At 57.0% G+C, this 17,318-nt stretch overlaps 3 protein-coding genes across 3 annotated transcripts in view; 2 read left to right on the top strand and 1 right to left on the bottom strand.

Annotated features, from left to right (window-relative positions):
* The window catches only part of VOLCADRAFT_88196 (uncharacterized protein), a gene marked incomplete at both ends in the record, with an annotated part of 8,890 nt that extends 7,780 nt beyond the window's left edge, over nucleotides 1–1,110 (top strand). The window contains 2 exons of the mRNA XM_002947817.1: nucleotides 292–433; nucleotides 868–1,110. Of these exons, the coding sequence (XP_002947863.1) occupies nucleotides 292–433; nucleotides 868–1,110 (385 nt within the window). The remainder of the gene's footprint in view (nucleotides 1–291; nucleotides 434–867) is intronic.
* A 1,391-nt stretch (nucleotides 1,111–2,501) lies between these two features.
* Nucleotides 2,502–12,729, bottom strand: VOLCADRAFT_40665 (uncharacterized protein; the record flags this gene model as incomplete). The annotated part of the gene is made up of 13 exons (XM_002947967.1): nucleotides 2,502–2,666; nucleotides 3,508–3,719; nucleotides 3,962–4,091; nucleotides 6,473–6,621; nucleotides 7,058–7,206; nucleotides 7,978–8,022; nucleotides 8,350–8,468; nucleotides 8,754–8,898; nucleotides 9,258–9,390; nucleotides 9,900–10,144; nucleotides 10,332–10,423; nucleotides 11,726–11,830; nucleotides 12,484–12,729. Coding segments are annotated over 13 exons (1,935 nt in total), but the record flags the coding sequence as incomplete, so codon positions are not given.
* Nucleotides 12,730–16,043: 3,314 nt separating this feature from the next.
* Nucleotides 16,044–17,318, top strand: part of VOLCADRAFT_103636 (uncharacterized protein) — a gene marked incomplete at its 5' end in the record, with an annotated part of 2,582 nt that continues 1,307 nt past the window's right edge. Inside the window, 3 exons of the mRNA XM_002947818.1 lie at nucleotides 16,044–16,067; nucleotides 16,562–16,604; nucleotides 16,986–17,303. Of these exons, the coding sequence (XP_002947864.1) occupies nucleotides 16,044–16,067; nucleotides 16,562–16,604; nucleotides 16,986–17,303 (385 nt within the window). The remainder of the gene's footprint in view (nucleotides 16,068–16,561; nucleotides 16,605–16,985; nucleotides 17,304–17,318) is intronic.

The following is a 17,318-nucleotide window of genomic DNA, read 5'->3' on the forward strand; positions in this document are numbered from 1 at the left end:
GCGGGAGGGGGAGAAGATAGGTCCTTTGCAAAAGTGGATAAAAAATGTACACTTTAATATTTCTTATAGTCATATCTCCAAGGCCGCCTCGTCTATAATGCGGGAGCCCCTTTAGGGGTTTAGGGGAGGGGGAGGGGGAGGGGAAACGAAAGAGGGATGCAGCTGGGGGGAAGGTATCGGTGTCGGGTTGTGTGTTTTAGTCCGTTCAATGGAGATTTTCGTTCATCCTCGAGCAGCGGTAGGGCTTTCTTGCGTAAGTACGTATGTATGTAATATGTGTTTTTCTATCAGGGAGGAGCGGAAGCAGCGGCGGGCTCGGAAGAAGCGGCAGCACAAGGCCAGGGAGAGCGTCAAGGAGGCGGAGAGGAGGGCGAGGGGGACGGCGGAGGGCGGTACGGCACATGTTGTGGGACGCAAGTCGGCGGACACCAAGGTGCGTGGCGGGGAAGCACCTCTCAAAGCTGTTCCTTTCGGCCCGTGAGACTGTACTTCACAAACACGCACACGCACACACACACGCGTAGCGGACTCCCAGACCTTTCTCTCCCTCCCTCCCTTCCTCCCTCGGCCTCCCCCTCTCAGACTTTCAGCCCTTCTGCAATTTACATTTTCCCGCGGCCTTTCCCCTCCCCCTCTCAGCATTGGCTCGCGCACATCTTTCCGCTTTGCTTTTGCAGCTTAGCCGCTCAGCACCATTATGACGGAAAACACGGTGTCATTAATTAATATATTATGAAATCGCTTTTATGCTTGTTGAATCCCACGATGTGCTACATGCTTTCTCCTCCCACCAACACACCGCAGTAGCACACACACACACACACGTGTCCTAATACACACCCCAACACGTGCGTGCAAACCCGGCAGGTGACGTCGGGAAAGGGCGTCAAGGTGGTGGAGGGGGCGGGGGCGGCGCGGCATGGTCGTACAGACCTGGGAAACTCATCTGCCGTGTTCGCGAAGCTGGCGGCGGAGCAGGCGGCGGCGTCAGCTGGGGTGGGCGGCGGCGGCGGCGGCAAGGTGGCGCGGGAGCTCAAGCGGAAGGCGGCGGACGGCGGCGGCGGCGGCGGCGGCGGCAGTCAGAAGCGGTCCTCGGCGTTCAAGCTCTAGGCGGCCTTAAGGGCGCACTAGTGCCGTTATCGGCAGTCGTATTGTCAGGGAAGATTCTAGGTGCTGTAGCTGTAGCTGTAGCTGTGGAATTCTGCGGTGGTGATGCAGCTGCGTGGCGGTGACCGGCTGGCTGTTTGGCTTTTTGACATCAGAGGAGCAGTACGAGTATGAGAGAGAGAGAGAAGGGGGGGGGGATTTCCAGAGGTGTGTTCCGTCTGCGCCCCCTCAATCCCCCTCATCCGCCAAAGGGGGAAGTAGGAAACTGAGGCATCACTGGTGGTTCTGCCGTTAGGGGGGGTAGGGGGAGGAGAAGGAGGCTACAACTGCCGGTGGGGCTGCTGCTATGTCCGCCTATATGAACTGCTGTTTCGTGACACACGATGTACAGGTTGCTTCAAGTAGACAAGAAATCAACGATTACAATGATGGTTTCGGAGAAAAAAGACACGACGTGAAGCAATACGAGGAGGAGGAGGAAAAAGAGGATGAGCGACATGTTTTTTAAAACAATGTAAGTGGCCAGCCCGTTTCTGACCACGGTTGTTGTAACCAACGACAACAACAACGATAACCGTCGAGGTAAAAAAAGGCGGGAGTTGTGCGAAGGAAACTCGGGATCAGTTCTCTTCAGTTCAACTGCGCCTCCACACCTGTGAGCCGCACCGTCACCTACATGTCTACCTTTGGGATAACGATGTAATACAACATTTTTCTCCTGGAGGCCCTCCACAGGGGCGATTCAACCCCGGAGGAGTACACCAGCAACGCCGCTCCGCTGTCTGCAATGGCGACGACGGGCATGGAACCTTCCTATCCTCTGCTACTACACGCAAAGGCACACACATATACACAGACACACACACACAGACACACACCAGCCAGCCTGCCAACCGGGCCCAGACAACTTCGACCGCGCGTCATATCTCCCGCACTCTTTCATGGTTGGCACACGACTTGGTTGGCGGAGACTGGCTATCGGACTGGTTGGGCGGGGACGGGAGAGATGGGAGGCTATGTGTTTGAAAACTGCGCACACATCCAGCCGGGGCCCTGTGGCCCGAAGAGGCGATTGGCAACGACCGATACCAAATTACAGCAACGACTGGCAATTGACAACATCCGCACCGCACCGCTGACTACAATGTTCCCTGCTCCAGGAAGGAGGGAGGGTGAGATTCAGCCCGTTAAGCTTGTGTAATGAAACACCATGTACAACACGTACGACAACTGTACGACACATCGTACGGAGATGCCTCATTACTCGTGCTAGTAGTTGTGCGAATAGTGATTTACACAAATATGGTAGTTGTAGTGGTACAAAACGACATGAATGGTGTCGCAGCAAACATGATCGTCATCAAACAGCATTGTCATAGCGACGATCGTTACAGTTGTTCGTACATCTCGTCCACCTCCCGCCGGTAGCGCCGCAGCAGCATCGGCCGTCGCAGCTTTAAAGTAGCCGTCATCAGGCCATTATCCGGACTGAACGGCTCCGGAACCAGGTGCACGGCCCGTACAATCTCGAAGCCGCGAAGGTGATTAACGCGCCCGATCTCCTGCAATCGTTAGTTTTTCTGTTTTCAGTATCTTAACTTCCCCCATTCGAGGGTACGGATTGCGCGGTCTTTTATTATGGTTTTAGAATTTTGGGAGCCACTAGACATGATGACCTAAAGGTACGGACTGTAGTTGATGCGAGCGGCACCACCACAAGTAGTCCGTTCGCATTCCCTGTGTCGCCATTCCCCCCCACCCGATCACTCATTCACGCACATTGGGGGATTGTCAATCTCAAGGCGGTATGACAATGCGTAGGACGGGGGTACGATAGGATATAAGGGAAGAGCGCGGCTGGTGCCGCTCGGGCAATGATACACGATACGCAAGACGGGGATGGAGAATTGTCGAGGACAAGTCGCAGAAAACAAAAGCGGGGGGGGGAACAGACGTGGAGGATTTGAGAGGTCTGAGCGGGGTGCGGCACCCCTACAGAGCCGTCCGCTCTGCAGACCGCACCTGCAGCTGCTGTAGTACGGCAGCAACCACACGAGGAGAGCTGCACAGCGTCCCAAGGATTGTGGGAACCGCAAAATCAGAAGCTGCAGCGCCGGGGGCGGAGGCGCCGCCGCTACGGCCGTTTCCCCCGCCGCCGCCGCCGCCACCACCGCCAGTCACAGTGGCAGTAGCAGTTGCATGAGCAGTCCCGCCTACGTGCTCGCCGTTGCCGCCCTCCACCCGCCCCGTCAACGCCGCCGCCGCCAGGGCGCCGGCGTCGGCAGGGCCTAGGGCGTCGCCGCCAGCACCACCGGCGTCGTCCGTGCGCTGGCGCTGGCACGGCGGTGGTGAGGAGTACATGGCCGGCTCCGCGGGGGCCGCCGCCACAGCCACTGCCACTGCCTTGGCCGCGGCGGCGGCGGCGGCGGCGGCAGCGGGTGCGCCAGGTGCAATAATTTCCATCTTTCCCGCCAACGGCAGCACCTCCCGAAGCTTCGGCACCACCACCGCCACCAGGAAGGGCTTACGACTATCGCCGTACACCCAGATCTGCTCTACGACAGGTGCCTCGCCGTACACCGCCTCGAGGTGCTCGGGACTGATGTACTCCCCTGCGCGCGCGGGGAGTGGGTTTTGCCGGGACGGCCGAGTAGTACGTCCTTCCTCCAAGGGTTGTGCGGGGACCAAGCCGCCGACGGCCCACAACACACAATAAAACACACACACACAGACACACAAGCACAAACACAGAGACACACACACACACACACACACACCCCTGCCCGGCCCAACCCCCTTGCCACGACGGCAGCAGCAGCAGCAGCAGCAGCTACATCCCCGCCCCGGGTCGCACCCTGACTGAGTTTGAACATGTTCTTGATTCGGTCAACGATCTCCAAACTGCCGTCCGGTCTCAACGTCGCGATATCGCCCGTACAGAACCAGCGGCCGCGGCGGGGGTCATGGACCTCCTCCTCCTCCTCCTTCCTGCCCTTTTCCACGGCGATACTATCTCCACCATCGCCATGCTGGTGGTGGTAGTGGTGGTGGTGGTGGTGGTGGTGGTCGTGCATGTGAGGGTGCATGCTAACGTGCGCATGGTGGACGTGGTGGTGGTGGTGGTGGTGGTGGGGAGGTTCTTGGTACTCTTCCGGCGGGATATTCCCGGGCGAGGGCACCAGAGCCTCGCGCGTGAGGTCGGGCCGGCCGTAATAGCCTGAGGGGGGACGTGTGCGTGTGAGCGTGTGGCGTGTGTGTGTGTGTGTGTGTGTGTGTGTGTGTGTGTGTGCATGTGAGCGTGTGGCGTGTGGCGTGTGGCGTGCGCGTGTGTGTATGGGGCCGGGGGGAGAGCAAAGTGAGTCACGGGGGTATGCGGTGGAGTAGGGAGCGGGGGAAGACGGGGGTTATCCAGGTCGTGCTGGTAGACACGCGCTTTGCGCTTAGTTGATGTATTGTTACGTTATACACACTACTTGGTGGTGGTGGTGGTGGTGGTGGTGGTGGTGGTGGTGGTGGTGGGAGCCAGGGGCTCGTAGAGGTTGCGACGAGGACAGAAGGAACAGAAGGACATGCTATGGAAAATCGACACTGAAGGAAAGAGAAAAAATAAAAGAAAAACAAAAACAAAAAAAGAAGACGGAAAAGAAAAGAAGAAAAAGAAAGAAGAAAAGAAAAAAGGAAAAAGGAAGTGGAGGTGCTCAGCGTACGGCGAACTCTCCGCAAGGATATGCAGTTTGCATCTTTTGACCATTCTCAATCAGACATCAGCAACCATATGTGCCTGTTCCAAGGGATTCTTGATGCCAGCTCCTGTACGGGAAGCTCTGCCGAAGTGAACACGTACATAAATCCGTGTAAGCCGTACACACAGCAAAGACGTGCACTTCCTCTTCAACCGCCCCGCAGCCGCAACGAGTGCAGAGTCTCCTATCCTAAAAGCTAAGATCACATCCCCGCCGTACATTAGCCGGAACGGTTGACTGACTAAGTTCGGATGGCTTCCTCAAGCACACCCGCCTCCCTACCCGTACGTGTACGAAGATGTACGGAGACTAAAGTACGGCATAAATTCTCCTTAACCTCTTGTCTGCAGCGGCGATGATGTAGAGGCGGCATGTAGACACCCCCATCACATGTTCGTAACAACCCCTCTTTAGCCACCCAAGCCAAAACCCTATCCTCCCCACCCCCAGCCAACAAACCCCAACCAATGGTAGCAGGCTAATGACAGGTGGTCTATATCAGTTGTTTCTTTGACCCTTGCACACTATAATTTCCCCTTACCCCCATACTAACCCCCACCTTCCCACCCTACATACATACACACATTCCCGCCGCCCTACATACATACATACATACATACATACATACATACATACATACATACATACATACATACGTACCGGCGGAGGGGGGGGAGACCGGGGAAAGGGCGGGGAGAGCCGGGGGGGGAGGGGAAGAGGTAGAGAGTACACCAAGAGGATGTAGGGTTGAGGAGTGGTGAGTGGAAACAGGTGGCCGTAGCGAGGGCGCGGATGAGGGGGAGGTGGGCACCCAGAAGGGGGGGCCGTACTCGAAGGTGCGCGCGTGGTGCAGGACTAGGTTCTTCAGGGTACGAGACCGGGTTTTTCGTGGTGCGGCGCCTAGGTGAGATAGGATCTTGGGAACCAGCCGTCTTGGTAGACGGTATTGGGGGGGGCGCCGAGCTGGCTACCCTCCCCCCCTGTGGTTTCCGGATGCTTGATCGCCCTGCGTTGCCGCAGGGTCTTCCCGTTTGAGTACTTTTCAATTTAGACCCAGTGCTGTGGAATGGCGCGGACTTGTGCGGTGTTACCCCCTCGACGGGGGCTATCTCCCCTGGACTAGCCCAGGGAGGGAGAGGCGGAGGAGGGTAGTAGTCTCAGGAGGCTGTTTGGCGTCTTGTGGTGTGAGCTCTTTGCGCTCTTTTTTGCGTGAGGATTTTTGAGCTTGGTGACCTCCCCAGCCCGGGAAGACTCGTCGGGCTCCCGGTCGCCCAAGTCCTGGTAGCGAGCTCTCTGAGATGCTCGGTTCGTTCGGTCGGCAGGAAGAGCCCCCCAGTTGCGACTTCGTTTATGTTAGGAGACCAACGGGCATAGATCCCGTCTAGTTGGAGCGCCAAACAAGCGCTGTTGCGTGCCGGCCGTCGTTTCCCGTGCGGCCTGACCCGGGGGCGGAGTGCATGAGACTAACCAGCCGTATGCACCCGCCCCCCGCGCTGTGCTTCGGCCCTGGGCCCCCGGCTTTTCAGCCCACAGTGTAATCAACGTCATACATACATACATACATACATACATACATACATACATACATACATACATACATACATACACACATACATACATACATACATACCTGTAAACAGCTGCGGGCCCCGCAGCAGCAGCTCCCCCGCCGGCATCTGGCTCATCTCCCCTCCGCCCTCCGCAAGGTAACCCATGTCAGGTACGGAACGTAACCGGAATTCCGTACACAGCAGGGGGGGCCCCACACTGCCTACGGGCGGTTGGACGTCCGAGGAGGGTTGTGTGCGTGTGTGTTTGCGTGTGTGTGTGTGTGGGGGGGGGAGGGTTGCGGGGGGGCTTGTGTATTCGTACACACACCGGTAGAGTGAGAACCCGTGTCGCTGCGCGTGTGTGTATTTGCTATCGCCCGGCACGGCGTGCCTGTCCGTGTGTTTATGGATGTGTTCTAGCCGCAGCAGCAGCAGCTTCTTAACGCACGAGGGAGGCGACAAGGGGCCGCGGGCGAACCCCCCCAAAAAGAAAAAGTCGGGTCGGCGGAGCAGCAACAGCAGCACACATCCGCCAAATGCAGCCGTTACGCCCCCCCCCTGCACCATGGCACCCATGGCCACCTCCACCAGCACCAACTCCACGACTGCCCCCCCCCCCCGCATTCTCCCTCTCTCCCCCCTTCCCCCCCTCCGCACCGGCCTGGGCGCAGTCGTACGGGTTTTGCAGGAACGACGCCGCACACGTCTCCGTCAGGCCGTATCCTTGAGACACCGGGCAACCTAGGGTGACGCGGAGAAACTCCTCGACACGGTACGACAGGGGGGCGCCGCCGCTGACCACCAACCTGCATGCGTTACGACGTGTGTGCATATGTATGATGTGTGAAACAGGGGGGTGTATCTTCGCCCGTGGCAGCTACCCTGCGAAACCCTGCCTTCCCCGGTATTTCGGGGCACCCTCATCCAGTCACCCTAGTCAACTTCTCAGTGGATCGCTCAGGTTCCGCACCCACCACCAGCATCCAACGGAATCTGCCGGGTCGACAGCGGCGCAACTCCATTCCTGGTCGGCTCGCAGGTTAACTTTATCCCAGGTCACCACCGTCCATCAACTAGGGGCGCAATGCCTTCCACCATCGGAAGGACTTTTGACCCTAAGGGGTATCGATCCCGGGATCTCCCGGGGGCAATGGTCGCGCCTTACCAGTGGTGCCAAACCCTATATGTATGTATGTGTGTATGCGCGTGTGTGTGGGGGGGGGAAGGGGTTTGTGAGATTGTGAATCTGGCATTGGTGGACGGCTATCAGTGTGAGGGGGAAGATGCGACAAGTACTATAGAGCGAATACTGACGAGTAATAGATTGGAAAGGGTGGAGGAGGACGTGGGGCCGGGGGAGCTGTCGCCGGGTGGGTGGTGTGGTACGGCATTTGACGGGGAACTAGGGGGGCTGTCGAGCTCTCTGTTTTCAGCAGGCGTACGAAAGAGGGACACTCGAAAGGCCAGGCCTTACACAAACTTACATACATACATAGGTATACATACATATACACAGACAGAGACAGACAGGCAGACAGACAGACAGACAGACAGACGGTCACGCAAACGCAGCCCACCTGAGTCGACCGCCGAGGCCCCGACGAACTCGTCCAAATACGATGCTGTCCAGAAAACCCAAGCCAAGACCCGGACCCGGACATGACCCGTGGTTCACCCCCAAAGCATCGTCGCCACCATCTGCGCCTATCGCCATCAACTGCTCCGCCGCCGCCACTGCCGCCGCCGCCTCCCCCTTCCCGCCGTCGACCTCAGTCTGAATCCCTCCTTCCGCCACTTCCCCACCCAGGGGCCCGCGTTGACCGGGCGGATCCTGATTCTCCAGTTGCTGGTTGTAGCCCCTACCGCCCCCCCCACCGGCCCCCCCACCGCCGCCGCCTCCTCTCAATCGCAACAGGCGACCCACAGCCATCAACGGCGGCGGCAGCGACAGCCGCAGCGTCGCTGCGTCGGGCCTGGCGCCACCGCGCAATACGGCAAGCTTCCTGTCGTACATGGCCTGGAAGATGGAGCGTCGTAGCCAGTGCACTTGAGCCAGTCGCTCCTGGACCTGCAGTACGCCCGTATTTACGTCTGGTTCTACGGAACACAGGGCACGTCATGGCACATCAGGGCGTATCGTACCGTGCCGTACCCTTATCCCCCTTTGTGTAACGGCACTTTCTGGCTGTTCTGTTCGCGAGGCTCCCCGTGTGATTTGCCCCTTTGCGTTGCGGCTGGTTGTGAAGTAGAAAAAAGAAACTTGCCTGTACGACACCCGGTACGGGCACATACACCATACCCCTCTAGTCCCACCACGCTCCTCCCACCATTCCCCCGATGGCCATTTTCGTACCGTTTCGAAAAACTTGTCGTACACGCGGGGCACCCCAATGAAAACCGTGGGCTTGAACGCGACCGCGTCCTCGCCCACCCGCGTCACGTCGCCTGACCAATAGCCGATACAGCCGCCCGCAGCCAGACAGGTCTCCTCCGAAACCCTGCAACCACCTCCAAACCACCTCTCAACCACCTCTCAACTACCACTACAACTGTAACGCCACGGATGCCACAGTCCCAGCATCCCAGCTAATCCCCCACGTGGTTATCGAGTCAGCTCACACCCCAACTTTTTCCACTTCTTCCCGCCTCCTCAGATCCCCAGATTTGAATCTGTTCGTACTCGAAATACACAAACCCCCGCCAATCTTGCCACAGCCCCCGTCCAGCGCCCTCGAGCCCAACCAACCCTAACCGACCCAACCAACCCTAACCCTAACTGACCCTCATGGACCCAACCAACCCAACCAATCACCAAGTCAACCGCTGCCAACCCAACCGCCAGTTGCAACCCTCTCACCGGTCAAAGATGTGCGCCAGCGGCAGGTACGACAACATGGAGTCGCCTGGTCGTACCTGCTCGTTGTAGTGCTCCAGGGCGGCTGCTAAGGAGGCTATTGTCGCCACCACCGCCGAGTGGGGGAGCTGGACACCTAGCGCCGCAGCAAGCCGGAGCAACATACACACCGTGCAGTCATACATACAGGTCAGGCACTACTGGTATAGCACCTACTACTAATGCCCCGGGAGGTTCCGGGATCGAGACCCGTCAGGATCGAAGAATCCTGCCTATGGACGGTGGTGACCTGGGATACAGTTGACCTGCGGCTGACCAGGAATAGTGTTGGACCACCGTTAGTTCGGTAGATTCCGTTGGATACCCGTGGTGGTTGGGTGCGGAACTTGACGAGCGATTCCCTGAGCAGTTGGCTGGATGAGTGTGCCCCGTAACTCCGGGGAAGGCACAGGGTCTGCCGGATAGCGGCCGCAGGGCGAAGATATGATCCCCCTGCTCCCGCACTTCATACATGTATACATATAACTCAAACACGATTTACGTAGTGGCCTGTACGCGCTTGCGCCCTTCCCTCTCTTGCCCATCCCCCAATACCGTCCACGCAACACCCCCCCCCACACACACACACACACAACCCCAAGGCACCTTTCGGCTCCCCCGTTGTACCGCTGGTATACATGATGGTGGTCAGGTCGCGGGGGCGAGGAGGCTGAGGCGGCGGTACGGCACCCGCCCGCATCCCAAGCTCCAAGAGCTCCGTATATGTCGTACAACGCACACGCGGCCGCATCGCGTCCTTCACCTCCCCGTCAGTAACGGCTACAGAGTTTGCTTCGTGTGAAGCACTGCTGGCGATGGCAGCGATGGTGCCGCTGCTACTGCTGCTACAGCTGGAGGAGGCAGCAGCAGCAGCAGCAGCAGTAGCGGCGGCGGCGGCGGCGCCGGTGGGACCTCCACATGGCTCCATGTGACCCATGGGTCGTGGGCCCCAGTGCACTAAAGCCGCCAAGGGCGCTGTGATGTGTTCCAGCGCCGACATCGCCGCCCGCAGCTTGTCGCTCGACACGAACAACACACGTGCGACCGGAGTGGTTTACGACGTACTGTACGGCATCGCGACCTAGCGTGTCGTACACAGGCACGCAGACGTAGTTCATGCGGTTGCAGGCCTGCAGGTTGGTCCCCCGGGGGGATTTGGGGTCCACCCGGTTCGGGCAGTATTATGGGGGGGGTGAGGGAGGCGCAATATGTGTGTGTGTGTGTTGGGGGGAAAAGACGAACCACGAAGAATGAAGCAGCTGCCAAGGAAGGAGTGTACAAGTGTGTGTGGGGTGGGGAAGCCCAGGTACGTGAAAAGAAGAAGGGAAAACCAAGTGCCGACATCCAATAGTGGGGTGGGGGGAAACTGCCGGGTGCGACTTCGTTTTTGTCAGGTGACCAGCGGACCTAGGGCCAGTTTAGCAGTAGCGCTAACCCCCCGGGTGTGTGGGGAACGCTGCTGCTTAGTGCCGGTCGCCGTACCCCTCGCGCGGTCTGACCCGGGTGTGGGCGGGATGCACGAGAGACCAACCAGCCGTGTGCGTCTGCCCCTCCCCCTTCGCTGTGTTTCGGCCCTGGGCCCCCCCGGCTGTTAAGCCCACATTATGATCAACGTCGTACATACACACATACATACATGCGCATACATACATACCGAACTTTCTAATAGGGCCTCGTGCCTTAGTAGGGAGGGGTGGGGTTGTACAGGGTTTCATCTGTCTTTGTGAACCCCCCCCCCACCCCAAGAGCCGGATCAGGCCGGGGAAGGAGTAGAGTCATTCTTGTTTCGTCGGTCGCCATTGGCAACGCGGTGGGATGTATCACATAATCCATTGGACACGTCTGGCATGTCCTGCCTGTCGTACAAAGTTGTTAGGAAGCCGCACACACTCACACAAAGCACTACACTACCCCCGAGCGAGGAGAGCCGCCGTTCACCGCACTGCTAATTCCTCGTCATGGCAACGACAACGACCAAGCAGCTGCCTCTTAAAGACAGCTACCTCTTAAGTCCACCACAAGTAAAAAGACTCTGCTGACCACTGACCTCACTTTTCAATTTCTGGTTGTGGATGCGAACCGATGTACCGCAGCTTGCTGAGTCCTTTTTTGCGTGACGGAGCCCCCGCTGACTCGTGATAGCGTGCGCGCGTGCCAGCCCTCCCCCAACCCCACCCCGGGGGTTGTGAGAGCGGAGCTAGCCGCTCTTCGCTGCTTAGGAGCGGGGGGCAGAGGCAATTCTAGCGCCCCTCTCCCGTCCGTGGGAGAGAGAGAGAGCTTAGGCGGTCTTTCCGTTGGGGCTGGGCAGCAGCCCCTGTGGCCAATGTCAGGCCCGGTCAGATACATGTAATCTACATGCATTCACTTGCACACACACTTGCACACACACATGCACGCACACACACACACACACACTGCCGACCCCTGCTTACCTGCAGTACCAGCATCCACTCCGGGCAGTTGGCCGCGTAGACGGCGACTCGCTCACCCGCCCGCAGCCCGGCAGCAGCTGCCAGACCCGCAGAGAGCAATTCCACCTGGGTGCGGGGGTGCGGGTGTCCGGGTGTATCACCGGGTATATATCCGGGTTGGGGTAATGGAAGGGAACCTCGCGGCACGTGCTTATCTCGCATGCAAGTGCAAGTGACGGTGGTATGTGTATGCATGTATGCATGTATGTATGTGTGTTGGTGTGTGTGTAACATGGATGGCCACCCGGGGAGCCGTGCGTTACCGGTGAGGGGCCACATGTTGGACACATCAGCTGTTAGGAGTTCTGGAGTGGAGTTCGCGGAACCTAAACAGGCAACCAGCATTATTTAAGAAATAATACATAATCGAGTCCAAGGCCCTTCTTGAAGCTATCTGGCTCAGCATCAAGTTCCCGGGCCCACGGCGGTGCCAGGGGCGGCCCCTAGGGATTCGGGATGATGATTCGGACATGTTAATGCGGACACCCTACCTACCCTGCTAGCAAACCCAGCGTCCAGTCCGTCGTGCACCCGTACAGGCATGTCGGCGGTGGTATACACCCTCATTCACTGAGCTATATACATACATACGTACATACATACATACACACCTGGATAGGCCCCTGCAACATCCCTCCTCATGCACAGTCAGGCACCACAGCTACGTGCACTTTTTGGGACATCACGTGGACATCAAAAATGGTCGAACGCTGCCGTACCTGCCGCTCGGTCTCGTCGTACGATATGGAGATGAAGGGGCCCGGCTTGCCGTCTTGTGTGGCAATGCGCCAGGCGAGGCACGGGGCCGGGCCCTGGCGCTGTACGCTGTTCCGCCACAAGTCGTACGAGGTGGCGGCGCCGAAGGGTGCGCGCGGGAATCCGTCCTGGCTCCACACGTGGCGGTACACCGGACTGAGTGAGGGCCGCCGGCCTCCGTCACCTTGTACGGCAGGCTCCACCTGGAGAGACCCGCCACCACGGGGTCGGGCAGGAGGAAAGAGAGGGAGTACGCGTATGTATGTATGTATGTATATATGTATGTATATATGTATGTATATATGTATGTATGTATGTATGTCTCTGTTCGCTAACCAGAAGAGCGCGAGGTGGCAACGCTGTATTCCCTCTTCCCCTTCTTTCCCTGTGTTTTGAACTACTGTATACAACTGTATATCGCGTCGGTGTATTATGTGGTCCTGCTGCGCGGGTGAAGCTGAGGAGGCGGCAGACATGGAGCTGCCGGGGACCCCAAGGGCCCCCAATAGAGGGGGCACTGGGATCGGACTTGGCGCGGACGTTGTGGGTTTCCGAGCTCCACTGACCGACATACATACACTGCACCCCCTGGGCTCATCACCACCACCCGTCTTAGCGCCCGCCAGTGGCCCTCCAGGTCACCGGGGGGTCGCAACCCGGGGGGGTAAGGGGGGGGAAGGGGGGGAGCCAACTGCAAGGGTGCAGCATCCCCACCCTCTGGCTGGACCCCTCACTAGACTGGTCAGTGGTGAGTGGTGAGTATTCATGCGGTGATAATAATAGTAAAGATGATGATGGCGATGATGATGATGATGATGATGGTGGTGATGATGATGGCGATAATGATGATGATGATGATGATGATGGCACAGATGGCGGTTTTGGGGGGCATGGAGATCGAGTGGTGGAACGTGTGCGAGGACGAGGGCGAGGACGAGGGACGCGACCGACCTCGACTAGCCACTTGTACTTGCGGTGTGGCGCCCTTCTATCTGCAGTTGTCGCCACGCCGCCGCTACTGCCGCCACTACTGCCGCTGCTGTCACCGCGGGGCTGCTCGCTCATTGCGTTGGGGCCGCTGCCTCCGCTGTCGCTACTGCCGGTCTCGGGACTGGGAACAGTAACGGCAGGAGTTTCCGCGACATAATCCGATGTGCCTGCCTGGTCAACAACTGCTGCATTGACGGTGGCCATCGTCTTGATCCAGTTGTCAGGATGGCGCGAAGATCGAAAGTAATATTTTTACGGCATTCATGACTTTAGCTATTTTATTGGCTTTAAGAAAATTTTCGCCGCCAACTACACATCGCTCGCCTTCCAATGCGCACCTGGAAGGGAAACAGAGTTTTCGCCGACTACGATTCCGCAGCACAACGAAGGAGCAGGCACATGACCCCGGGGTCGGTGAGCTCCAGCTTGATTGCTTGCACGTGCCGCTGTGCTGGGTTACGCAAGGCGATCCAAAGGGCTTTCTCGCTGGTGCCTTGTCCAATGTACATTGGACGGTAAACAGACAGCTTCATTCCAGGAGAGCTTTGGAAGTTGTTCGCCTCCATCTGTCACAACAACGGATTGTGATCAACAATTAGTGGTGTAAGTAGATGCGATTGTGTTCTCAAGAGCTTACCGAGAGGATGGGCATTGAACAGACAATACATGAGAAGACAGACGCTGAGCAACCTCAACAGTTGTTATATTGTGCATGTCTTAGAAACTATAGTTGAATACTTCTAAAGCTGAATGAACGTTGGACTATAGTTTTGTACTACTGCTAGGCTTGACCAACTTTCCTTGAGGCGGTCTTGCATTGCTTTGAATGTTGGGTGCTTAATAAAATGCAATAATAATATGTTATTATGTGATACACACGCTTGTAGAATTAAGCAGTTTCTGTGATGCTGTGTTTTGAAGCAGTAGCCTGAATCTCAATGAAATGGTTCGCTTGAAGGTATACCACATGTTTTATGGATTTAAGAGATATTATGTATGCTATATATGCGTTGTTTCGGCAAGGCAAGGACCCTCTCCTTCCTGCATTGCACGGTGCACAATGCAACACGCACACGCAGGTTTTAATTTGACGCGCGAGGGAATGCCCAGGACCTCAACCGTACAGGATCCATTCAAGACTGCTGAATTCTGTCTGCCTACAATGCCAGAACTGGCTTCACCACAAGCGCTAGACTTATCGCAACCCACACGCATCCACGTGTGTAATAAACGAGGATTTTGGGAAGTGGGACATGAAATCACGGTAACCTTACTTCAGGATAACGCACATGGGCTTAGTATAGCCGGTGAGGGCTGATGTGTCCAAGGTTAGAAGAGCAGAAAGAGCCCTGATGCGATGTGAATGCGCCGGTGTGGGAGAACCTCCTGGCCATGAGGCAGGAGAAATATTTGGCACGACTGCACGTGTGAGATCGAGTGAATGACGAACTGCTATAAACGCGTTTGGACGGAATACACCTGTCAGGAGGACATATCAGGCAAGCAGCACACCTTAACCTAGACATAAAAGCACCCAGCTCAGCACAGAGGGGCCCATGGCATGGCGCTCGGCGGGCACATGTGGGCGCATGTGGGCGAGTTGGAAGCCGCACAAAAACACACATATGAGACGGCTGCACAGTAAAGGGCGTTTGGGGGATACCTCTCTCCCCTGCTAGGAAGTATGTGGACCATTTCCTAAGTTTGAATCCCAACAGCGTGCTTGTCCTGCCGTCCTCCTCGCGCTTCTTGATGTGGGAGACTACACCACCAGGGGCCGCACACCACATGGCATGGGCGGGTTTCCATTTCCACCCAGCAGTCTTCATTTACTATTCTTTGGGTTCTGCTCACATGCTCTCCACAGTCTCGTCAAACTGTCGCTAATAGTCCCGCGGATATATTTTAGGACCTGCTGGCCTGACACTGCCTGACACTGCCTGGCTGGGACTTATAGAACGTCTCCAGACCCGATAAGGAACCGCCAGTCAGGAATAATCAGCAGCATGGTTACAAGACACACACATGATTTATGTTGTGTATTTGTGTGCGTGTGTGTGTGTGTGTGTGTGTGTGTTTAAACGTCTCGACTCCCGCTCATCCCTATCATGATTGCATATCCGTGGCCAGGTGGTGCTTGGGGGGTATGTGCGTGGACGTGGAGCTGCAGCCCCACTTCCCCGCACTTCCCCCCTCCTGCTCCACGGAGAGGTCTTGGAAAGTCTTAGGCGAAGAGCTATTTTATGCTGGCATATGGCAAGGAAGTGGGCTGTGTGGCTTTCCCCATTATTAAGTCGGTTTGTTTTCTTGCATTGGTCCTACATTGCAAACTGTCCGCACAATGCTAGCTGTTGCTACAGAAAAGCACAAGCAATTGTCGAAGTGAAGGAAGAATGTAAGTATGGAGAATTATCTGAGTTGGTGCTAACAGTTGAGTTGTGCCACTAGTCCCCCACATTTAAACTGGTAAGGGTTCCTATTTTTGGCCTACTCTCACTTTCGTACTTGTTAATATTATCCTGGTGGCACATGCATGGCCACATGGCGGACCCTAATGGTTAGTTCTGGTGGGGGGTTTTGTTGGTCGTCCCTACCACATAGACTTGCCTGGTTACCGGGTATGCGGAGACCGGTTACCGGGTGGGTGGTTACCGGGGGTCGTTAATGGGGGTGGTTACAATTGGGTTACCGGGTTGATCATTATTACTGGGCAGTAACCGGGGCTGGTTACGGGTTTGAAGGTTGTCGTTTGGCTTAGTCTCTCGTATTACTTTACAGCAGCAAGGACAGCCCACTACGGCCGGCACTCAGCTCCCGGCCGGCGTCCTGATTAGCCCACGTGGAAACCCACATTCTAGTCCATGACATAAGAGCAGGCCGAAGCGAACACAACCTGAATATGACATCCGTCACTCGTCAGTCATACATAACCAGACTAAGTGGACAATCGTTACCTAAGCAATGTCGTGCAGCTCCCCCACAAGTGGGAGGCGCCGGACAGCTTAAATCAAGCCTATATAGTCAGCTATAGCCCACGCCACGTGTCCATAGGCGTACGACTGGCCGTCAAACCTGGCGACAGACAACTTGGCAGGTGGGTGGAACCCACTGCAAAGGGATGCATATCTTCAACGTGATACAGATGTGACAGTTAAAAGAGCATTAGTTCTTCATATTGTTCAACATACTTGGTCTCCAGGACACGTATGTTTCATCCTTCCAGATCAGGCCCATATTGGAATGCTCATGCTCCCGTTTACCCTTGTACGACAGGTATGATGTCAGTAATATGTTTTGAGTCCACCTTGTCAGTATCCCGGACGTGCGGTCAATGTTAACCGTAGCACGATTATTCTCAGGGACCTAGTCATCCATCTCCCCACGTGAGAAGCATGGATAGGGTGTGAAATAGCGCATGATGTGCCAGTGCCTTGCTAGCACTACCATCAGGCCCTGACGCTTGGGTTGCGACAAGGCCCAGCACGGCCATGGCACAATGGACTGAGCCAACAGAAGAGCAGCCGCCAGGACGGGGATGAGGGAGATGACGGGGACTTGGGCGGGGAGGACGAGGGCGAGTGCGGGGAGGACGAGGGCGAGTGCAGGGAGGACGAGTGCAGGGAGGACGAGTGCGGGGAGGACGAGTGCGGGGAGGACGAGTGCGGGGAGGACGAGGGCGAGTGCGGGGAGGACGAGTGCGGGGAGGACGAGTGCGGGGAGGACGAGGGCGAGTGCGGGGAGGACGAGTGCGGGGAGGACGAGTGCGGGGAGGACGAGGGCGGGGATTACGTGGGTGGGGAGGACGAGG

Source organism: Volvox carteri (genome assembly GCF_000143455.1).
Source record: "Volvox carteri f. nagariensis unplaced genomic scaffold VOLCAscaffold_8, whole genome shotgun sequence".
NCBI classification, from domain to species: domain Eukaryota; kingdom Viridiplantae; phylum Chlorophyta; class Chlorophyceae; order Chlamydomonadales; family Volvocaceae; genus Volvox; species Volvox carteri.